We start from the raw sequence: 25934 nt of genomic DNA, 5'->3' as shown, positions 1-25934 counted from the left end.
GCTAGGTACGCTTTGTTGAATGATAAATCCGTAACAATGCGGAAGTTAGCAATAGTGCAGCGTTCAAAATGCATTTGTTGTGTTATTGTTATCGCTTGTATCCAGGTAACGGAACTCGCCTTAATTGTTACTATTCGGTGTACTTTTTCTGGAACTGAAATTGCAGTCAATATTAGGAACCTTCAGAACGTGATAACCTGAATGCCCTGCAAGGGTTGTCGGTTGTTCTGATTTAATGCTGTCAAATGGTTCCTGAAGTATTGGAATGTCAATAACCAAGGACATAATTGACAAGTAGAACAAAATGGGAGGGGTAAGTTGTGTTGAATTATATAACAGGTTTTGTTTTTATATATATTTCATAATTTTGTCTGTTATTGAGAAGGCAGCAATAATATTATGAAATTATAAAATGTTAATTATAAAAAATACTTTGTTATCGCTTCTGTTTTTGTGGACAGCACGTTTTAAACTGTAAAACGAATTTAAAAAATAAGATAACATTATAATAAAAATTTACTACAATGTTCTTAACACATTCAGCCGAATGAACTTTTTAATGTTACCACAAGTTACCTTAGTGGTGCATTACATATGCCATGCAAAAGGTTAAAATGCCAGCATTTGTTTTGTGACTTACTGGCTTTAGGCGATTAAACCCTCAAATATGCAGTTCTAGTAGTAGTTTCTCATCTTTTATGTAATACACACGAGAATAAGGAAATCCTGTTACACTTCATAATTTTGAAAAGTCAAAAAAAAAAAAAAAGAAGAAATCCATACCTTTTCAAATTTAGCAAAAATATATGTACAGTGCTGATCTTTATATTATACTGAACAACAAATTTTGGGTCGTATCTTTATCTTGTTGCGGGCACAAAAGTAGGTTAACTTTATCGATTTTGTGATGCTAAACATGGAAATAGTGCTTAAAATGGTAGATTAGCTCTTGTTTTTGAAAAAATGTAGTTTTTTTATATTTACACAAGGTCCTGTGTTTGTATCAAACACAAGACCTTATATAAATATAAAAAAAAACTTTGCTTTTTTGCTTATATTCAGCATCGAGAGCATCCCTTTTCAGCATCCAACAATAATTGGCTAACAGGGCGGCACTCCATTTCCTTTTGTATCTTTGTTCCATCACTGCAATGTCTTGATGGAAGTACTCACTGTGTTCGTTGCTGATGGCACCACAGTTTGGCGGAAAGAAATTCAGATGTGAGCGCAAGAAATGCATCTTCAATGACAAGTTTGTACCCCAGTTTTTCATAAGTAATGAGATCTTCTACAAGGTGCCTGTATTTGCTGGCTTTGACATTTCCTAGAAAATCAGTCTAAACATTTTGAAAGGCTTTCCATGCTGATTTCTTGCTATCATTAAGGACATATTCGAACTGTTTGTCTTTGAAAAGTTGCCTTATTTGTGGACCAATGAAAACACCTTCCTTAATCTTGTCTTGGTTTACCAAGACAGATTACCAATCTGTCTTGGTAATTTCTCTTGCAAGTATGTGAATGCAGGACCGTTCACTTCCAAAGCCTTCATGAAATTTTTTATGAGCCTCAGTTTGATGTGGAGTGGTGGAAGCAAAACTTTATTTGGATTTACCAGAGGTTCAAATTCTACATTCTTTGTTCCAGGTGTTAATGATTATATGTTAATGATATGTGGAGAAGTCATGTTATGTGACACGTTAATTATGGGCACATTAAAAAAAATAATTAAAGTGCAGCCATTATCAACTCACTGCAGGATGGAAGCCTCCTCAACAATTTATGCTGAGGGAAATGGACCATAATCTGCCACGCTGGTTCAGTGCAGGTTGGCAAATCGACCGTATTCAGCAGTCAGGGGCTTGAACGCCGGTCTACTCAAAGAGCGTGTGCTACTGCACTCCCACTCCTGACCACTCGGCTACGGAGGCACATCAATTTTACATTATTATTATTATTAATAGCCATATGGTGCAAGGAAGCCTGAAACTTATGCTATACCAGGAAAAAAAAATTCCCGAATTACCCTAAGAGAAAGAGAGAGAGAGTCAAAAGTAAAAGGGAATCACCAAGAAAGAGAAGAATGATGATATCCATCTCAGGACCCTGGGTGTGCAAAGCCCATACTCACCAGATGTGAGCCCCCGGGGTTAAATGACACAAATACTGCACAAAAAAAAAAAGTAGGAATCTTGCAGAGAACAACTATTAGCATTAGCATTAGTAAAGACACATGATGCAAGAAAGCAAGCTTATATAGCATCAGCCAAAAAAAAAAAACAAAACCGTTCCATTTCACCTATTCACTCACTCCAAATGTTTGTCTAGTTCTGCCTTCAATCTATTTAAGCTATCAACTTCTACAATGACAGATGGAAGTTTGTTCCAGCAATCAACCACACACTGGCTAAAGACAAACTTCCGCACATTTATCCTACAACTGTTTTTCCTCAATTTGAATTTGTGCCCTCTCAGGTGATTATTATTCTGAGCAAGAGGAAGAATCCCATCAGTATTGAGCATGCTCAAATCATTCAAGGCTTTATACACTCAATCAGATCACCTCACAGGTGCCTAGTCTCCAGACACTGTAATTTGCAAATCTTAAGCCTTTCTTCATAAGAGCAACCCTTTGTTCCATTCACTAATGTTGTTGCCCTTCTCTGTACTCATTCCAGCAGCTCTACATCCTTCTTAAAATGAGGCTTCCAGACCTGTATACAGTACTCAAGGTGTGGCCTGACCATTGCCTTATAAAAGGGGATAATCACCTCCTTATCCCTGCTATAAAATTTCCTGTACAGTATATCATTGACAAGACACCATGAGCTACTCTTGCAGACCATCTGCACTGCTCAAAAAACTTCATATCTGCCTGCACAATTACCCACAGGTCCTTTTCATTCTCTACCACTGTCAGTGTAGTACCCACATGCTCAAAATATCACCTGAAAAAAACCAAACAAATACTTTTAAAAGGCAATTTGGACATAAGAAGACGTCCACAAATCAAAATTAACACAACCACTATAAAAATTGTAACAGAACTAAAATATCTTGGAGTGGTCTTTGATTAAAAATTAACTTTTTACTTCCATTTGATCTACTTGGCGAAGAAAGTGAGAAATTATGCAGATATGATTGCCAGGATCAGTCGAGCAGATTGGAGGCTCAAAAGAAAGACCCTATCAATCATATACTGTGCAATGTTCCTACCTGTTATCACCTATGGAGCTGGTGCATGGTTCACCCGCTCAGCCATAGTAAGAAATAGGAATAAATTAGAATCAATACAAAGGACAATACTACTCACTATTACCAGAGCGTGTCGCACAGTAAGCACACCTGCGCTACAGTTGCTGGCCGGAGCTCTTCCACTTTACCTGGAAGTAGCCGAAAGAGGCTTATATTATAGATTTAAAAAGGGCATACCCACAGAATTTCTGGTGGATAGCTCTTGATACAACCAACACCTTCAATGATGAAAAAAAAAAGAATAGCCACAAAGCTCCATGAGCTATGGCAAACAAAGTGGGAGCAGGAAACCAGAGGTCTGGTTACTAAAAGGTTTCTACCATGGGTGGCAATTGTTAGCCCAAAGCCACCTAAGTGGTATGCCCCTGGACTCTTTGCAACATTTATATTGACAGGCCACGGCTTCCTAAAGGTGAAACTAGCCTCCTTAGGCCTGACTGATGACCCAAACTGCACCTGTGGTGAGAGTGAAGACTGGGCACGCATTCTATATGAATGTATAATATATGACATCCCCAGAACAGAGCAAATAGCACAGATTGGCACCCTTCCCAGGGCAGAAGAACACCTATTCATCATAGAAGAGGAAAATTATAAAGCCTTTACATCTTTCACACAGAAAGTATTCGAAATGCACAGAACTATCCAAAGAATGGCAATTGAGCCCCTCAGCAATTAAACAATAATCAATAGTTAAAATTGCCCAAGTTTCCCACCACGCCCAGATGATGATTTAAAAACTGTCAGGATAGCAGTATTCTGTACCCTGACAGAAACCTGACATGACAGACCTCCTCAGGACTACCCTGCCATGTGTAGGAACCTGGGGGCCCCATGCCAAACCACGTAGGGGAGGGAGATGTACAGGCAGCCAAGGAAGCAGATTAGCTGAAAAATATCAGTAAGCTAGTAGCAAAGGGATGCAATGTAGAATGAAAGAAGAATGAGAATGAAAGACAGAATGAATAGGCTGGGCACTGAGTGAACTAGGAATTATGGTAAAAGGGAATAAATGGCAGTTTTGGTGAAAGAGTGACCTAGCATGAGGGAGAGAGAGAGTGAATGGGAATAAGTGGAAGAGCAAATGTAATTGGCCAAAAGAATACAAAGTTAAAAATAACTTACATTACTTTATATATACTAACAAACATTTACTAACAACACAAACACTATCACTGCATTCTCTCCTGGTCTACTTTTATTTAACAGTAATAACAGTAAGTTGAGGTGCCGAGAGAGGGCAGTGAAGAAAGCAAGAGTCAAATAAATGAAATAAAAGCCAGAAGAATGAATGAAAGTGTAAGTGTGTGAGAAAAAGAACACAAACCATAAATGCTACAGTTAAGTACACACTAACCCTAGTTTTAATTAGTATTTAAATTGACATTACACATCATTTCACCCCCCCCCCCCCCGGTGTGTGAGAAAAAGATGAATGAGTGTGAGTGAAAAAAAAAATATATATATATATATACACACACAAATATATATATATATATATGAAACTTGAAAAGAAAAAAAAAAAAAAAAAATATATATATATATATATATATATAAAATATAAGAAAAAAGTATAAAAATAGAATGCAGATTATGAATGAAGTAACTGTTTGTCTCTCCCACCCCTTCGCCTGATGGGTTCCCCACTGCCAACTAACATATCCAAACTCTGGAGTGGGACGGGCAGCTTGACCTTCCTATCGGATTTGACACAACTTGGACATCACACTGACAAAGACATTCTGCAGCTTTGCTGCCGACACACCATTGGCGATCTGAACTGGGTGCTCTAACCTGGTTTCCTTTAAAACCCCATCCCCGGGCAGATCTCTGTCTCCTCTCCTCCCTGCCTATCCCCATACTTCGCCTGGTGGGGCTCGTCTCCACTGACCTCTTTGCAGATGCTGACTCTGTAATCCCTATTCTTCTATCTGTTTCCTCCCCCCATCTTCAGTCTCTCCCTAAACCAACTGAGTAGACCCCTTAACAATGCCGCCAAATTCTAATCAACGTCTAAATTCTACCATTTTCTTGTAAATCTCTTTTATTATTATTATTATTATTATTATTAGTATTAGCTATATGGTGCAAGGAAGCCTGAGGCTTATGCTGCATCAGCCAAAAAAAAAAAAAAAATTCCCAAATTACCCTGAGAGAGAGAGAGAGAGAGAGAGAGAGAGAGAGAGAGAGAGAGAGAGAGAGAGAGACAAAAGTAGAAGGGAATCACCAAGAAAGAGAAGAATGATGATATCCAGCTCAGGACCCTGGGTGTGCCAAGCCCATACTCACCAGATGTGAGCCCCCGGGGTATTTGGCCAAATTCTAGTGTATACCCCCTTCCCCCTTTTTTTTTTAGGCCTTGCAACTGAAATCCTTGGAAATTAGGTAGTGGAGCCTGCCAGAGTACTTAAATAATCTACTGGATGCCTGACCTGCCTCCTCATGGCAAAGCGTGGGCAATGTTGAGTTCCAATAGGGTCCCAACAGCTAAATGGTCAGAGAAACAACAGAACATAATGCTGCACAACAGACCACTCCCCACACACTTTTTAAATCTCTGGCCTCCATAGAGTTCTGTGTCACTCACAAAGAATGCAATGCGGAGATGGAGGAAACCCCTGGTGCCGTTAGACGACTAACACACTTTACACTTTACTGTCAGTGTAGAACCACACAGTTGATACATTACTCTGGAGTTACAGCTTCTCATATGCAGTATTTCACATTTTTCAATGTTAAACTTCAGTTGCCACATCTCAGGCTATCTGCTCAACTTTTCTAGATCCTGTTGCAGCAGTGTACTGTCATTAGTGTCATTAACAACCCTGCTGACCTTCATATTGTCTGCAAACTTGGACATTAACCTGATATACCATCACCAATATGATTAATAAATACAGAAAACAGCAATGAACCAAACACTGAACCCTAGGGGACTCCACTAATAACATTAGTCCACGAAAAGCAGTGTCCATGGATTTTCACCCTCTGTCTTCTGCCACTCAACCATCCCTTTATCCATAGCAGCAATTTGCCTTCAATGACACACTGCTCCAATTTGTGCAGCAGTATTCCATATGCAACAGTACCAAAAGCCTTTCTAAGATCCAAATATATGATATCTACATGATGCACTATATGATGCACTACTTGCTTGATGTTTGTGGTGCAGTCGGGTACGGGACATGATTCTGCCATGGGGGATGTCTTTGTGTGTGCGCAATGCAAGGAGTGTAAGGAAATCAGACAACAACTCAGTGTTGTTATGGGCCTATAGGAGAGCTTGAAGGACAGGGTGGATGCCCTCGAAGGATTAAAAGTGAGGGGCCCATCAGGCCCTCAGCTGCCCACACCAATGCCAGAGCTTGCACTTGGTCATCGTGCAACACAGAGGCAGCCCCTAAGGCAGAATGCGCTGATCCCAAAGGAACTAGTAGTTGTTGGTGACTCTATTGTCAGGGAAACAGGAAACATGCTTTATAAAAAGGGTAGGTGGAAGAGGACCAGGGTATGTCTGCCAGGGGTAAAGGTTGATGACGTTGTAGAGCGGATATCATCTTTTAAGGGCACAAAAGGTGATATAGTTGTACACGTTGGCACTAATGATATTAAGAGTAGGAGACCGGCGGATTTACTTAACAAGTACAGGTCACTGTTGAATAAAAAAACCGTGAATTAGGGTTGAATTCGAAAGTGTCTGCAATTCTGCCCAGACACGATAGGAGGGGGTATATGAAGAAAGCCCTGTCGATCAATTCGGCCCTGGAAAGATTGTGCAAGGCTCAAGGGGTAGAATTTTTTTCAGCCTGGTCTGTACTTATTAACAGGAGAGACTGCTTCTACAGGGATGGGATACACTTAAATAGAAAGGGTGCAAGAATGTTTGCTGATGCTATCAAGGCAGTGTTAGGTGGGTGGGAAAACTGCTAGATTGGGGGAATACAAGAACTAATAGATTAACAGTAGCCACTGGCAGAGGTGAAAGTGATTCTTGCACTGCTTCTATTCGAACGAGCAGCAGCCTGGAAAATAAGATGCAGGATATTTCAGAGACTGCTGGGAATCGTTGGGGTACAAGTAAACACATGGGTTGTGTGAGTGGAGCTAAGAAAAAGAACAGGTGCATGTATACTTGCGTGTACACCAATGCTAGGAGTTTAGAAAATAAACTTGATGAATTTGAGGTATTGCTCAAAACATCAAAGGCAGATATTGTTGGGATTTCAGAGACGTGGTGTCACACAGATATAAGGAATGCAGAACTGGAATTTGGGGAGTACAATGTCTACAGAAAGGATAGACAGGATAGGAAGGGAGGAGGGGTTATGCTATTAGTTAAGAAATACATAAAATCCAAGGAAGTGAAGTCAGTCGACATCGCTGGACAGTGCAGTGTTGAGTCAGTTTGGTGTGACATAAACATTGGGAGATCAAAATTGAGAGTAGGAGTGTGCTATAGGCCTAATGACTCTGATGAGTATAATAAGAAACTGTACAGGGAGAGTCGGCCAGTAAATCAGAGTCTTATAATGGGGGATTTTAATTTCCCAGATAGTGACTGGAATTTGTGGGTTGGTCACTCACACACTAGCAAGGCTTTTGTGGATTTATTGGATGATTGTTTTCTACATCAGCATGTTCGGAAGGCTAATAGAGGTTGTAATACTCCTGATTTGATTATCAGTAGTGATTCTTCATGCATTAAGAATCTGCAGATAAATGAACCACTAAGTGGCAGTGATCACAGTGTGCTGAAGTGGGATTTACTCAAAGAGGTAACTACAATTAGGGGTAAAGGGAAGAGTTATTGCTTTCGTAAAGGTGACTACGATGGACTGAGACAGTATTTAAATTCTATACAGTGGGACCAACTGATGATGTTACCAACAGCAAATTCAAAATGGGAAGCATTCAAAGAACTTATCTTGGAAGCTACTAGGCTTTACATACCAACTAAGAAATATTGTTCAAGGCTTAGGCCTAAATGAATGTCAGATGAACTAATGAGACATATGGCAGAGAAGAAAAATGCATGGGATACATGACACAGAAGGATATGATAGATACAAGTTGATCGGTAACCAAGTTACAAAGGAGGTTAGACAGGTGAAGGCAGATTACGAGAAATCTTTGGCAAGGTATGCAAAGAAAAACAGAAAAGAGTTCTTTACTTATGTAAACTCTAGAAGGAAGGGGATGAATCAGATTGGTCCACTTGATATCGATGGGTCAACTGTTGATGATCCTGCTCAGGTAGCTAACAAACTAAATGAATATTTTACATCGACATTCACACATGAGGAGTTATTCAGCGAGGGGAATGCCAGAGAGGTGTATTCAACTCTGGCAGTAAGCTAGAGAATCTTGTAATAACTGAGAGTAAAGTGGAGGAGAAATTGTTGAAGATAAACACAAGAAAGGCACCTGAGGTGGATGGGATCTATCCAGTTATATTAAAGGAGGCAGCAAAGGAAGTAAGCAAACCCTTAGCCGTAATTATGAGAGATTCCTTGGACTCAGGGGAGGTACCCATGGACTGGAGATGTGCAAATGTGACCCCAATTCACAAAGGAGGATCAGAGGCTGAAACAAGTAATTATAGACCTGTGAGTTTAACTTCCGGAAAATTAATCGAGGCACTGGTTAAAGAAGCACTGCAGGATCATCTAGACAAGACTTCAGTTATAGCTCGGACACAGCATGGTTTTGTTAAGGGGAAGTCTTGCCTGACCAATTTGATTGGATACTATGATGCAGTCACAAAAGAACTGGATGCAGGGAATAACTTTGATATTATATACTTGGATCTTAGAAAGGCTTTTGATACTGTTGCACACGGAAGACTACTGCACAAATTGGAGTAGATTGGCATTGAAGGCAAATTGCTGCTATTGATAAAGGGGTGGTTGAGGGGAGAAGACAGAGAATGGTAATCAGTGCACACTGCTCATCGTGGACTAATGTTATTAGTGGAGTCCCTCAGGGTTCAGTATTGGGTCCATTATTGTTTTCTGTATTTATAAATAATATTGTTGATGGTATATCAAGCTTAATGTCCAAGTTTTCAGACGATACGAAGGTCTGCAGGGTAGTCAAGGACACTACTGACAATATGCTGCTGCAACAGGATCTGCAAAGGTTGAGCAGATGGGCTGAGAGGTGGCAAATGAAGTTTAACATTGACAAATGTAAAGTGCTACATATAGGAAACAGCAACTCCAGAGCAACGTATCAACTCTGTGGTACTACACTGACAGTGGTAGAGAATGAAAGGGACCTGGGGGTGGTTGTGCAGGCAGATATGAAGTTCTCTGAGCAGTGCAGACGGGCTGCAAGCGTAGCTCATGGTGTATTGTTAATGATATATAGGAATTTTTCTAGCAGGGATAAGGAGGTGATTATTGCCTTGTATAAGGCAATGGTCAGACCACACCTTGAGTACTGTATACAGGTCTGGAGGCCTCATTTCAAGAAGGATGTAGAGCTGCTGGAACAAGTACAGAGTAGGGCAACAAGATTAGTGAATGGAACAAAGGGTTGCTCTTATGAAGAAAGGCTTAAGTTTTGCAAATTACAGTGTCTGGAGACTAGGCACCGGCGAGGTGATCTGATAGAGGTGTACAAAGCCTTGAATGGTTTGAGCATGCTCAATGCTGATGGGATTCTTCCTCTTGCTCAGAATAATCACCTGAGAGGGCATAAATTCAAATTGAGGAAAGACAGATGTAGGTTAGATGTGCGGAAATTTGCCTTTAGCCAGCGGGTGGTTGGTTAGTGGAACAGACTTCCATCCCTTGTCGTGGAAGTTGATAGCCTAAATAAGTTTAAGGCTCGGCTGGACAGGTATTTCGAATGAACAGAGGGGTGAAGTGGAAGTGGTTATTTTCTATTTAAAAAATTTTTTTTTTTTTTTTGGCTGATGCTGCATAAGCTTGCTTTCTTGCATCAAATGCCTCTACTAATGCTAATATCAAAATTATTCTTTGCATCCAGTTCCTTTGTTGCCACATCATGGTATCCAATCAAATTGGTCAGACAAGATTTTCCCTTAACAAACCAATGCTGTCTGAGCTGTAACTGAAGTCTTGTCTAGCTGATCCTGTAGTGCTTCTTTAACCAGTGGCTCCATTAATTTCCCTGGAACAGAAATAAGCTAACAGGTCTGTAATTATGTGTGTTGCACTTTGATCCTCCTTTGCGAATTGGGGTCACATTTGCACATCTCTAGTCCATGGGTACCTCCCCGGAGTCCAAAGAAGCTCTCATAATTATGGCTAAGGGTTTGCTTACTTCCTCTGCTGCCTCCTTTAATATAACTGGATAGATCCCATCCACCCTAGGTGCCCTTCTTATGCTTAACTTGAACAATTTCTCCTCCACTTTGCTCTCAATTATTACAAAATCATCTAGCTCACTGCCACAGTTTAATTCATCTCTGGCATTCCTCTTCCTGAATTACTCCTCATGTGTGAATCTAGATGCAAAATACTCATTTAGTTTGTTAGATACCTGAGCAGCATCATCAGCAGTTGAACTATCAATACCAAGTGGACCAATCTGAGTCATCCCCTTCCTTCTAGTGTTTACATAAGCAAAGAACTCTTTGCTGTTTTCCTTTGCATCCTTTGCCAAAGATTTCTCGTAATCTGCCTGTGCCTGCCTAATCTCCTTTGTGACTTGGAAATGGAGCCACTGGTTACAGACCAGCTTATATCTATCATAGACTTCCGTGTCACCTGTTAATTTATATGTATCTCATGCATTTTCTTCTCTTCCACATGTCTCATTAGTTCATCTGAAATCCATTTAGCCCTAAATCTTGAACAGTATTTCTTGAAAAGCATAGTAGCTTCCACGATTAATGCTTTGAATGCTTCCCATTTTGCATTTCCTGTTGGTAACATCATCAGTTTGTCCCACTGTATAGAATTTAAATACTGTCTCAAACCACCGTAGTCATCTTTACGGAAGCAGAAACCCTTCCCTTTACCCCTGATGGTAGTTACCCCTTTGTGTAAGTCCCACTTCAGCACACTGCCACCTAGTGGTTCCTTTATCTGTAGATTTGTAATGCATGAAGAATCACTACTGATAATCAGATCAAGGGGATTACTCCCTCTAGTTGCCTCCCAAACATGCTGCTGTAGAAAACAGTCATACAATAAATCCACAAAAGCCTTGCTAGTGTGTGAGTGACCAACCCACAAATTCCAGTCAATATCTCGGAAATTAAAATTCCCCATTATAAGACACACTTATTTATTGTCCCACTTTATTTCCCTGTACAGTTGTTTATTATACTCATCAGAGTCATTCGGCCTATAACACACTCCTACTCTCAATTTTGTTTTCCCAGTGCTTATGTCACACCAAACTGATTCGACACTGCACTGTCCAGCCATGTTGACTGACTGTACTTCCTTTGATTTTATGTGTTTCTTAACTAACAGCATAACCCCTCCTCCCTTCCTATTCTGTCTATCCTTTCTGTACACATTGTACTCCCCAAATTCCAGTTCTGCATTCTTTATATCTGTGTGACACCACGTCTCGATATCCCAATAATATCTGCCTTTGATGTTTTGACCAACACCACCTCAAATTCATCAAATTTATTTATCAAACTCCTAGCATTAGTGTACACGCAAGTATACATGCACCTGTTCCTATTCTTAGCTTCTCTAACACAGTCCATGTATTTATTTGTTCCGGAATGACTCCCATCAGTCTCTGAAAACCGTTGCACCTTGTTTTCTAGGCTGTTGCTCATTCCAATAGAAGCAGAGCAAGAATCACTTTCCCCTCTGCCAACGGCCATTGTTAATCTATTAGTCCGTGCATCCCTCAGGCTAGCAGTTTTTCGACCCATCTAACAATGCCTCAATAACATGAGCAAATATTCTTGCACCCTCTCTATTTAAATATATTCCATCTCTGTAGATGCAACCTGAGAACAAATCACCCAGTCCTTATCTGTATTCAAGCATTACCGCAATGGAGTTGAAGACATTTTTGAGGTGACAACAACTTATCACATGATGCAGAGCGAGGCAACAGTTGCCAATCATGTGATAAAAGCATGATGGTACTGAAACTGCGGTGTTGCCATGCATTTTGCAGAGAGCTGAAGTTGATAATGTAGAGTAACTCACTAATATGAGACCCAAACTGTAATTCAAAAACAAGAGCCATTTGGAACAAACTGCAGTCTTGCCCTGCATTTTGCAGAGAGTCGTAGTTGATAATGTAGAGTAACTCACTAATGTGAGACCCCAACTGTAATTCAAAAACAAGAGTCAATCGACAAATTTTAAAGTGATTTTTGTGTTCAGCAGCATAAAATTAGTCAAGATTGGGTATTTTCGATTTTGTAACATTTTACGTTTTGACCAGTGTTATTCAGTCATTCATGAAATTGGGAAATATATTGGCTTCTATTAGAAGATAACAAAATCTGTCACCTTAAGGTGTTTATAAATTATACTGAAAAAATTGTAGGGGCAGTTCAGTGTTTCAAAATAAGTAAAAAAAGGTACATATAAAGAGACATCCAATTCTGAATGGTTATAGAGCTATGGCTGTTTAATGACTATAGAGTTTTCAGTTATCAAAAAGTAAAAATTAATACTATATAAAAAACAAATAAATAAGAATAAGCAGACATAAAGAAAGTAAAATGCTTATTCATATATACAGAAATAAGAAGGCAATAGGTATTGCCTTCTTATTTCTGTTTATTTTTTAATATACTGCATTTATTATTTTTTACTATTCAAAACTTAATAGCATTTTTTAAAATTCAGACAGTTTTATCTCAACCATTCAGAATTGTACTATGACAACAGAGTCCATGATGCCATTGTTTATGGTGCAAGATACTTTTAGACATGTTGTAGATGGTAGTTTTATTGTGAGAGCAGTAGTATTTAAGGAGCAGTACAGCATTTATTAGTACAGTACATAACACTGGTTTTCCCGCAAGAACATATGTACTTTGGAACATTGCCTATGTGGTGTACTCACTGCTTACATGAACAACCTACAGATGCTGGATGAACTGGAGCAAAATACCAACAATTGAATTCGTGCAATTAATTAAGCTATCTAGTCTTTGTAGAGTTGCATCGGACAAAAAAAAGCAAGTGGATACTTACAGCTCACTCTGTGATTTTTTAAATTATATTTTTTTAATAATAAAATTTTGTTGTATTGCAAATTAGTTGCATTTTAGTTAGATACTAAGTATATAAAAATCTGGCTATTCTGTTCACACTACAAGTCTGATGTGCTGTATGTTTTGAGAACAACTCAAGTAAATAACTGTTCATATAACAGCATTCGTCATTTGTCTGCCTTAGATAACTATTATGGATAATGTTTCATGCCATTTTCAGTTTCAGTTATGGTTATGGAAAATTTATGAAAATATACTTTATATACTTTTCAGTTTGTTGTATAGACATTATATGATCTTTTTCATTTGCTTCTGTTACCCAGCTTTTAGTGAATTTATCCATTAACAAAATTTAATTAGTTACAGTACTGAAATTCTGGCTTCATATACCCTAACCCTTCTTGTATGTACTGCTTATTATTCTGCTTTTCATATTTCTTTCTTTCTTTCTTTCTCTTATCTCAATGAAATTAAATATCTTGACAAAGGTGCAAAAAATTGAGGTGCTTGTGGAACAATTCACACACAGTTGAGAGCTTTATTCATGATACAGTGAACAAAATCAGTATGAATAAGAATAATATAATTAAAAGTTTGGATCATGCTGTTTTACATTTTAGCTGAATTCAGGAATTCTTTAACTGGATGTTATGGTAATACAATCACTCCCCGACTTACGTAATACTCGAATTATGTAAATTCGACTTTACATAAGTTTTTGCTGGCCGGTGCAAACTGAAAAAAATACGGAAACATATTTTGCATCCCATAGGAATAAATGGAAGTACAGTAGAGCGTCAGTTATCCGTAATAATTGATGTCAGACCTCTTCCGGATAGCCAAATTTTCCAGATAATTGAATGTAAGATTAAATAAATTTAATCATAAGGTAAGTTAAATTTAATCATAAATTTAATCATAATCTTTCCTTTCTTAGAAAAATTTTTATAGCCCATAACTTAGTTTTAAACCCATAATCCCTGTAAGTTATTAGAATCCTATAACCACTATGTATGTGGTAAAACTCTCCACCAGCTAAGCGGATTACTATGAGGTGAGTGCTGAAAATTAAGCTAAACTATACATACGATCTAGTCATAAGGTAAGATTAAATAAATTTAATCTTACCTTACAATTAAATTAAATAATTAAAATTAATTAAATAAAAAAAATTATAAACCAATCTCGGAAAACAGAAACATCCACCAGACATTTTTATGATTTTTATACAAAACAGGAAAATTAGAAATATTTTTAAATGCTCTCGGTTTTTTTGACTTACCAATAACAAGTATGGACAATCTGTGCATCCCAGCAGCATTTCACACACAGCAATTGTTACTTGCTCTTTTCCCATCTTAAAACTTGGTGCAGGCATTTCTCTTCTCTTTTAGTGGCTAGGGTTTTTCTTGGTAATGCTTTCCATAATAAGCCCGCCTAATTAACCTTATAACCGTTTTCTTTCTCCTAATTTGCTATAACTGAAGCAAACTTACAAGGACACCACTACCGATTCGTCTGTAGAAAGTTTCTTGCCTTGAATATATAGTTCATGTATACCGTGTCTCGGTTTAAAGTTTTTCAGCCCACCTGTGCTTGCCTTAAAATCTTCATTACCTCTTAATTTTCGATTAAAATCTAATGCTTTTTCACATAACATTGAGTCAGACACTGGTTCAAATAAACTTCACTTCTGAAGAAAACACAAATAAAGTGCACTCTCTAAAGTGGCATTTTCAGGTTTCGACCTAGTTTTTTTCCTGCTAGGTTCTCCTTCATTATCCATAATCGACATAAATTCTGTTATAGCATTCAAATTTTTATTGATCTCGTAAATTGTTGAAGTCCCCACATTAAACTCTTTGGAGAGATTTCCTAAATTTTCACCTTTTCTAATTCTGTTAATAATTTCCAATTTTTGTTGCAATATTAAAACTACGCATTTTCATTTCATTCACATTTTACTGTAAAAAATTGAGAAAATAAATTGCTCAGTTTTGGGCTGATATTATTCTTACCGAATCAGGAGCTAAACTAATCTGAAATTCACTCATGGTTTCCAAGAAAACCAAGTAGTCTTTGTAATAATTTTCTAAAGCACATTTCTGAATGTCACATAGAATTCTAGAAGTCACAACCATAAAACAATAAAAACAATTTGCAGTTTTCTGTTTATTGGGCTTTTTGTTTGTACAATCTGTTATAAATGGGTAGTAAACTTGATCTTTCGCTTATTAGAATCAAAATTCAATTTGCAAACATGATCACTATAACCGCCGCTTACTGTACTACCATTAATAAAAAAAAAAAGAAAGATGAGCCTTTCAAATCATTCCAAATAACTGACTTTCAGTAGAAAGTCAGTTATTTGGAATGATTTGAAACCGATGTTCTACTGTATTCTGAAAATCTCTTAATGTAAACCCAATAACACATTGAAAGAGAATGGGCTTGTGGCACTGGTTTCCATAGTTTTAAAGAAGAATAATCAGCAGAGCCACTGGAGGCAGTAACTAAGATAAATTTAATAAGTTAAGATTAATACAAGAAGCTTTCAGGGTGACGAACCCCTTCCTCAGGCATACAGAAATGCAAACATAATATAAACAATAGGAATAGAATAAATACTAAATAGGCTGTGTGTGCTCAGATGACTTGGAGAGTGTGCACATGAACTCAAGATTGTACAGACATTCATTCACTAGATAGGGTGCTTATTGTTGGTGCACGGGGCATATATGGGATTGCTGCCAGCATTTGTCGTGCCTCAAACCTATTGACTCGAAAATAGGGTGTAGCCTTGTAGTTCTGTTGAAAGTTGGTAGTAAAATCGATCTTATTGCATTTGCAGTAATACTGATAACTGGAATTGTGTGGATTTTTAGGTTATTATGGTGAAATATATTACCCTTCACTGAAATCTCCAATCATATAAAAAACATAAATTTTCAGAATCTTCTCTTCTTTCCTATTTACTTACGGTTGCCTCCGTAGCCAGGAGCAGCAGTGCATAGCACACGCTTCTTGATTAGACTGGGGTTTGAGCCCGTGACTACCAAATACGGAGGATGCGGAAAGGTCAGGGAATGACCACTGCATATCCTCGGAGCAATATGGCCTTAGTTGCTAATGCTCCTAAAAACCAAATAAACAAACAAACAACAACATTTACATATTACAATGATGAAGGGAAAGCAACCAATGGAAAGTGCAAGTGGTGGCAGTGCTAGGAAACGAAAAAAATATTGATTTAGAAATAAAGATGAAAATGATTAAGAAGTAAGAAACAGGACAAAGTTTGTTGTCTATTGCACAGAAATTAGGTCTTGCTGCTTAAACAGCTTTAAAGGACAGTGTGCATATAAAAAACATGTTAAAGGATCAACACATTTAAGATCAACAGTAATCACAAAACAGCATTCAGGTGCTATATTGAAGATGGAACAGCTGTTAATAATATGAATCGAAAATCAGATTCAGAAGCGAGTGCCCCTGAGTTTAATGACCATTCAAGCAAAAGCAACAAGTATTTATAAAGATATTAAGGATAAGTATGGCGAACCCCAACCCAAGTTCGTGACAAGTAATGGGTGGTTTAATAGGTTCAGGCATCATTCTGGTTTCCACAACGTTAACATATGCAGTGAAGTCGCCAGTGCCGATTCTGCAGCTGCAGATAAATTTTGTGATGTGTTGGAAAAAATTATTTATGAAGGCGGCTATTCAACGCAGCAAATTTTTAACATTGATGAGACTGCTCTGTATTGGAAAAAAATGCTGGATCGAACATACATTGCCAAAGAGGAAAAGACAATGCCAGGTTTCGAGGCTTCAAAAGATACAGCCACGCTCTTGATTGGGGCTAATGCAGCGGGATATTACAGATTAAAACCACTACTTGTGTACCATTCTGCAAATCCTCGTTCATTTAAGGGCATCAATAAAGCCACCCTACCCGTGCATTTCCGATCGAAACAGAGAGCATGGATAACAATACCTCTCTTTGAGGAATGGTTTAAATTCTGCTTCATTCCCGAGATTGAAAAATATTGTAAAGACAATGACGTTCCTTTTAAGATTTTGCTTCTATTAGATAATGCTCCTGGACATCGTACGCATCTAGATGTCAATTCGAAAGTGAGAGTCATATTTCTACTGCCAAACATGACTTCACTCATCCAAACTATGGATCAGGGTGTTATTTTGAATTTAAAAGCATATTATTTATGCACAACATTTGCTTAGGCATTGTCTGCAGTAGACAGTGAGAAAAATTTTACATTAAGAAACTTTTGGAAATCTTACAATATTTACCACGCCATCTTAAACATTAAAAGGCCTGGGCAGAAATTAGTAAAAGTTGTTTAAATTGCGCATGGAAGAAAATATGCCCACGGCACGTAAAAGGCTTTGAAGGGTTTGAAAAAGACGAATCATATGAAGCGGTTACAGATAAGATTGTAAAGGTTGCAGAGCTGCTTCAGTTGGAGGTTGATGCCAGAGACATGGAGAAGTTAATAGAGGAAGAAGAGAAGGAATTATCTAATGAAGAACTTATTGACTTGCATGTAGCGATAGTGAAAGAAGAAAATGCTGGAAAAGCTCAAGGTGAACCAAATGAGGAGCCGAGAGGTTGCATCGGCAATGGCGAGGTTTGAGAGGATGGATCCTGACAGTGAATGATTCTTAAAAGTTAACAGAGGTGTGAATGATATGCTTGCTTGCTACAAAGATATCTATGATGAAAAGAAAAAAGCCACCATCCAGTCATCCATTAATATGCTCTTTCATAAGGTTGAGCGGCCGCCCCTTCTAAATCTCCACAGCCCTCAACCTCCACAGCAGCGTACTTATCAGCTGAAGATGTTGATACTGGCAACGATGCTCTAGAGGTAAAACTTACTGACATTATGCCTGTCTCCTCTCTTTTTTTTGTAATTTTATAATTTTGAAATTTTTTTAAATTGCACTCTTTTGTAATTTTTCCTGCACATGAGATAAAAAAATTGAATAAACACAATAAGTAATTCTATTTACATGTTCGTCGAACATTTATTTTTTGATTCAATCAATTCAGTGAGTGCTGCACAAGCATGGGGAAATTCTCCGATTTACGGAGCGTTCAGCAGAACGCAATCCTTACGTTGGGGAGTTTCTGTATATATTCTGGCATCGACACATAAGTCAGATGAGTTTACAACTCATTATTTGACAAAAATGTAATCATTATCACATGTGCTCAAACCATGATCAACTGAAATATGCATGCTGCTGTACTCTCATGCTAACTACTTAGTTTCCGTGTAAATCCTTATAACCTTGTAATGTGCTTTAAGATGTGCATTTCAGGGTTATTAGAGGCTTACCATAAGCCTATTTTACAGCAGATAGTATTAACTATCTGATCAATTAACAATAGATGAGGATCAATCTTTCTCTCTCTCTCTCTCTCTCTCTCTTCGTCACTCACTCACTCGCAATTAGTTTAAAATAATGAATATTGTTAATATGTCAAATCATACCATTCACTATTAATTATAATTTATTCTCTTTCATTGTTAAATTTTATATTCTCCTTGTTAGGGTACTGAGCAGAATACATCTGCTGAAGGTGCCCAGATATCAATAGATGATGGTACACTTGCAGCTCGTGATGAGGAATTCCAAAAAGTAAGTTTATTCTCACTCATAACAGCAGTATGTAAGCTAATTTTTTTTATTTTGTTAATACAAAGATAAAAAAACTTTCACTATATATATACCTATATCGGTGTTTTATTAATAATTTATAAACAGTGTGATTGCAAAAATTATCAAATATTCCTTAAAGCAAATTAAATTTTTACGATTAGCATTAGTAGAGGCATATGATACAAGAAAGCAAGCTTATGCAGCATCAGCCAAAAAAAAAAAAAAAAAAAAACACTTCCACTTCACCCTCTGTTCGTTCGAAATACCTGTCCTGCTCAGCCTTAAATTTATTTAGGCTATCAACTTCCACAACAAGGGATGGAAGTCTGTTCCACCAACCAACTACCCGCTGGCTAAAGGCAAATTTCCACATATCTATCCTACATCTGTCTTTCCTCAATCTGAATTTATGCCCTCTCAGGTGATTATTCTGAGCAAGAGGAAGAATCCATCAGCATTGAGCATGCTCAAACCATTCAAGGCTTTGTACACTTCTATCAGATCACCTCACCAGTGCCTAGTCTCCAGACACTGTAATTTGCAAAATTTAAGCCTTTCTTCTTAAGAGCAACCCTATGTTCCATTCACTAATCTTGTTGCCCTACTCTGTACTTGTTCCAGCAGCTCTACATCCTTCTTGAAATGAGGCCTCCAGACCTGTATACAGTACTCAAGGTGTGGCCGGACCATTGCCTTATCAAGGGAATAATCACCTCCTTATCCCTGCTAGACAAATTCCTATATATCATTGATAAGACACAATGAGCTACTCTTGCAGCCCGTCTGCACTGCTCAGAGAACTTCAAATCTGCCTGCACAATTACCCCCAGGTCCTTTTCATTCTCTACCACTGTCAGTGTAGTACCACAGAGTTGATACGTTACTCTGGGGTTGCTGTTTCCCATATGTAGTACTTTAAATTTGTCAATGTTAAACTTCATTTGTCACCTCTCAGCCCATCTGCTCAACCTTTCCAGATCCTGTTGCAGCAGCATAGCATCAGTAGTGTCCTTAACAGCCCTGCCAACCTTTGTATCGTCTGCAAACTTGGACATTAAGCTTGCTATACCATCATCAGTATTATTTATAAATACAGAAAACAATAATGGACCCAACACTGAACCTTGAACCACTAATAACATTAGTCCACGATGAGCAGTGTCCATTGATTACCACTCTCTGTCTTCTCACCCTCACCACCCCTTTATTATCAATAGCAGCAATTTGCCTTGAACGCCAATAAAACTCAACCACTCACTCAACCACTCAGCCTCCAATGCCAATCTGCTCCAATTTGTGCAGCAGTCTTCCATGTGCAACAGTATCAAAAGCCTTTCTAAGATCCAAGTATATAATATCAAAGTTATTCCCTGCATCCAGTTCTTTTGTGACTGCATCATAGTATCCAATCAAATTGGTCAGGCAAGACTTCCCCTTAACAAAACCATGCTGTGTCCGAGCTATAACTGAAGTCTTGTCTAGATGATCCTGCAGTGCTTCTTTAACTAGTGCCTCCATTAATTTTCCTGGAACAGAAGTTAAACTCACGGGTCTATAATTACTTGAGTCAGCCTTTGATCCTCCTTTGTGAATTGGGGTCACATTTGCACATTTCCAGTCTATGGTTATGTCCCCTGGGTCCAAGGAAGCTCTCATAATTATGGCTAAGGGTTTGCTTACTTCCTTTGCTGCCTCCTTTAATATAACTGGATATATCCCATCCACCCCTGGGGCCTTTCTTGTGTTTATCTTCAACAGTTTCTTCTCCACTTTACTCTCAGTTATTACAAGATTATCTAGCTTACTGCCAGAGTTGAATACACCTCTGGCATTCCCCTCGCTGAATAACTCCTCATGTGTGAATGTCGATGCAAAATATTCATTTAGTTTGTTAGATATCTGAGCAGGATCATCAACAGTTGAACCATCAATATCAAGTGGACCAATCTGATTCATCCCCTTGATTCTAGAGTTTACATAAGTAAAGAACTCTTTGCTGTTTTTCATTGCATCCCTTGCCAAAGATTTCTCGTAATCCGTAATCTGCCTTCGCCTGCCTAACCTCCTTTGCAACTTGGTTACAGATCAACTTGTATCTATCATAGGATTCTGTGTCACGTGTTAATTTATATGTATCCCATGCATTTTTCTTCTCTTCCATATGTCTCATTAGTTCATCTGACATCCATTTAGGCCTAAACCTTGAACAATATTTCTTAGTTGGTATGGAAAGCCTAGTAGCTTCCAAGATAAGTTCTTTGAATGCTTCCCATTTTGAATTTGCTGTTGGTAACATCATCAGTCATCACTGTATAGAATTTAAATACTGTCTCAGACCATCGTAGTCGCCTTTACGAAAGCAATAACCCTTCACTTTACCCCTGATGGTAGTTACCTCTTTGATAAATCTCACTTCAGCACACTGTGATCACTGCCACCTAGTGGTTCCTTTAGGTGCAGATTCTTAATGCATGAAGAATCACTACTGATAATCAAATCAAGAGTATTACTCCCTCTAGTTGCCTCCCGAACATACTGATGTAGAAAACAATCATCCAATAAATCCACAAAAGGCTTGCTAGTGTGTGAGTGACCAACCCACAAATTCCAGTCAATGTCTGGGAAATTAAAATCCTCCATTATAAGACTCTGTGATTTACTGGCCCCCTCTATTTCCCTGTACAGTTTCTTATTATACTCATCAGAGTCATTAGGCCTATAGCACACTCCTACTCTCGATTTTGATCTCCCAATGCTTATGTCACACCAAACTGACTCAACACTGCACTGTCCAGCGATGTCGACTGGCTTCACTTCCTTGGATTTTATGTGTTTCTTAACTAATAGCATAACTCCTCCTCCCTTCCTATCCTGTCTATCCTTTCTGTAGACGTTGTACTCCCAAAATTCCAGTTCTGCATTTCGTATATCTGTGTGACAACACGTCGCTGATATCTCAACAATATCCGCCTTTGATGCTTTGAGCAATACCTCAAATTCATCAAATTTATTTACCAAACTCCTAGCATTGGTGTACACTCAAGTATACATGCACCTGTTTCTATTCTTAGCTACGCTAACACAACCCATGTTTTTACTTGTACCGCAGTGACTCCCAGCAGTCTCTGAAATATCCTGCATCTTGTTTTTCAGGCTTCTGCTCATTCCAAAAGAAGCAGTGCAAGAATCACTTTCACCTCTGCCAGTGGCTACTGTTAATGTATTAGTCCTTGTATCCCCCCCAAGCTAGCAGTTTTCCGACCCGCCTAACACTGCCTCGATGGCATCAGTAAATATTCTTGCACCCTTTCTATTTAAGTGTATCCCATCACTGTAGAAGCAGTCTCTCCTGTTAACAAGTACAGATCAGGCTGAAAAAAATTCTGCCCCTTGAGCCTTGCACAATCTTAACAGGCCCGAATTGATCGACATGGCTCTCATCATATACTCCCTCCTATTGTGTCTGGGCAGAATTGCAGACACTTTCAAATTCAACCCTAATTCACGGCTTTTTTTCAACAGTGGCCTGTACTTGTTAAGTAATTTTGTCTGTCTCCTACTTTTAATATAATTAGTGCCAACGTGTACAACTATATCACCTTTTTTGCCCTTAAAAGATGATATCCGCTCTACAACATCAACCTTTGCCCCTGGCAGACATACCTTGGTTCTGTTCCACCTATCCTTTTTACAAAGCATGTGCCCCGCTTCCCTGACAATAGAGTCACCAACAACTACTAGTTTCTGTGGGACCAGTGCATTCTGCCTTGGGGGTTGCCGCTGTGTTGCATGATGACCAAGTTCAAGCTCTGGCGTTGATGTGGGCAGCTGAGAGCTTGATGTGCCCCTCAATTTTGATCCTTCGAGGGTATCCACCCTGTCCTTCAACCTCTCTGAGTTGTCGCCTGATTTCGTTACACTCCTTGCATCGTGCACACACAAAGACATCCCCCATAGCAATATCATGTCTAACCCATGTGTCCAACCCGATTGCTCCACAAACATCATGCAAGCAGTGCATTTTAAAAGGCTGTGATTCAGAGGGCAACTGCTCCCCTCAGTTTTCCTCTGAGCCATAGCACTCCCATTAGCTGGAGCCTTTCTCTTTGCTGCGCTGGTCTGAGTCATGATTTCGATTAATTTCAATAAAATTTAAATTTCAGTACAAAATTATAACCCTAATCTTGTATCCCAATGCAGTTATAACGCTATATATATATTTTTCAGTATCAAGTATTATCTACGAGTTCTGATTATATAACTTCCGTATCAAGTTATGTATTAATTAATTATTTACGTTTGTAATCTAAGTCGTCATATGTGTTTAGTTAAAAGTACAATTTAATTGGCAATGAAGTTTAACAAAATTAATAGATTTTACTGATTAATTGACAATATATTATATACTATACTATACAATACTATACTAACACTATCTAGTTCAGGATATAACGTTGTATCGTATAACAATGGTGGCAGGTTACGAACGGTAAATCTACGGACATTTAAGTATTAATTAACTTCCAAATCTCGCTGTCTCAATTAAGAATAAACTAACGATCCTGACTAGGTCTATAAGCTACTTATAGAAAATAATTTGATGGTCAATAAAGCAGCTAAATATGGCTAAAAAAACTACTCGTTTAGCGGAGCTGCGACTTGTAACACGTGGATTTGATACCCTTACCGATACGTTTATACAATTAAATGAATGGGTATGAAGGGATATAGGTGATATATGATATCCAAACATGCAGATCATGTAAGCCTAGGGGAGTGAGTTAAGGACCAGCATCAAGCAGTGCTTCTTAAGGATGACTTGGATATGCTTTAAGAATTGGTTTTAAAGATTTGAATTTAAAATGTTAGGGATGAAAGGGATTTTGGGTTTATGATGCAGGCAAACTTGAGTTCTCCATAAAGTGCAAAGAGGTAGAAAGGAGGAATGGTGTTTTATAGGTTATTTATGGAACAGTTTCTTGTAGAGATAGGGAGGTTATGATTCCACTGTTCAAGGCAAGTGTGAGACTGTACTTGAAACATTATATTCAGGTATGGAAGCATGTAATAAAAAGATCAGCATTGTGAAGAGATCCAAAGATGGCAAACTCGTCTTGTGAGATTGGGAAGGGCATTCATATAAGGTGAAACTTTTACTTCAAATATGTAGGCTAAGAACTTGGTAACAAGATACCCAAGAGGGTTGTGACTGAAATTTATAAGGCTCTGAGTGGGGTAGTAAAGTGGAGAGAGGTGAAAGTTCCATATGTTAATGACAGCTGATTAAAAAGCATAAATTCAAACTAAGGGTATAAAGTTTGCTCTAGGTGGGTAGTTGAGGCTGTTAACTTTGGGAAAATCAAAGACCAGCTTGGAACAGTACCTATGGAAGGAGAAATACATGGAGTGTTTTTAAAAAAAATATATTTTAGCTAATGTAGCAAAAGTTGGCTGTTTTGTCCCATAAACCAATATTAGTACTAATACTAATAATTTCACCAGTATTATATATAAATTAGAGGGGCTTAGAGGAGAACAGGTATCCAGTGTGTTATCAGACACTCAGTCTAAAACACTGATGGATCCAATATCTTTCTATTAGCATTAGCATTAGTAGAGGCATATGATACAAGAAAGCAAGCTTATGCAGCATCAGCCAAAAAAAAACACTTCCACTTCACCCTCTGTTCGTTCGAAATACCTGTCCTGCTGAGCCTTAAATTTATTTAGGCTATCAACTTCCACAACAAGGGATGTAAGTCTGTTCCACCAACCAACTACCCGCTGGCTAAAGGCAAATTTCCACACATCTATCCTACATCTGTCTTTCCTCAATTGAATTTATGCCCTCTCAGGTGATTATTCTGAGCAAGAGGAAGAATCCCATCAGCATTGAGCATGCTCAAACCATTCAAGGCTTTGTACATCTCTATCAGATCACCTCGCCGGTGCCTAGTCTCCAGACACTGTAATTTGCAAAACTTAAGCCTTTCTTCATAAGAGCAACCCTTTGTTCCATTCACTAATCTTGTTGCCCTACTCTATACTTGTTCCAGCAGCTCTACATCCTTCTTGAAATGAGGCCTCCAGACCTGTATACAGTACTCAAGCTGTGGCCTGACCATTGCCTTATACAAGGGAATAATCACCTCCTTATCCATGCTAGAAAAATTCCTGTATATCATTGACAATACACCATGAGCTACTCTTGTTACCCATCTGCACTGCTCAGAGAACTTCATATCTGCCTGCACAATTATCCCCTGGTCCTTTTCATTCTCTACCACTGTCAGTGTAGTACCACAGAGTTGATACGTTGCTCTGGGGTTGCTGTTTCCCATATGTAGTACTTTACATTTGTCAATGTTAAACTTCATTTGCCATCTCTCAGCCCATCTGCTCAACTTTTTCCAGATCCTGTTGCAGCAGCATAGTGTCAGTAGTGTGCTTGACAACCCTGCCAACCTTTGTATCGTCTGCAAATTTGGACATTAAGCTTGATATACCATCATTAATATCATTTATAAATACAGAAAACAATAATGGACCCAACACTGAACCCTGAGGGACTCCACTAATAACATTAATCCACAATGAGCATTGTCCATTGATTACCGCTCTCTGTCTTCGTCCCCTCAACCACCCCTTTATCCATAGTAGCAATTTGCCTCCAATGCCAGTCTGCTCCAATTTTTGCAGCAGTCTTCCATGTGCAACAGTATCAAAAGCCATTCTAAGTTCCAAGTATATAATATCAAAGTTATTCCCTGCATCCAGTTCTTTTGTGACTGCATCATAGTATCCAATCGAATTGGTC

At 38.5% G+C, this 25934-nt stretch overlaps 1 protein-coding gene across 2 annotated transcripts in view; it reads left to right on the top strand.

Moving 5' to 3' along the window:
* The window catches only part of LOC150089815 (uncharacterized), a 193177-nt gene continuing 167243 nt past the window's right edge, over positions 1-25934 (top strand). For both annotated transcript variants that reach the window (XM_090368833.1, XM_090368832.1), the window contains exons 1-2: positions 1-313; positions 19010-19096. In XM_090368833.1, coding sequence (XP_090224959.1) covers positions 305-313; positions 19010-19096 — 96 coding nt within the window. In that variant the 5' untranslated portion in view covers positions 1-304. The remainder of the gene's footprint in view (positions 314-19009; positions 19097-25934) is intronic.

This window comes from Mastigoproctus giganteus, chromosome 2 (genome assembly GCF_048544385.1).
Source record: "Mastigoproctus giganteus isolate SK-2022 chromosome 2, ASM4854438v1, whole genome shotgun sequence".
Lineage (NCBI taxonomy): Eukaryota > Metazoa > Arthropoda > Arachnida > Uropygi > Thelyphonidae > Mastigoproctus > Mastigoproctus giganteus.
Note: the sequence above shows the minus strand (reverse complement) of the source record. Positions and strands in the feature narration are given on the sequence as shown.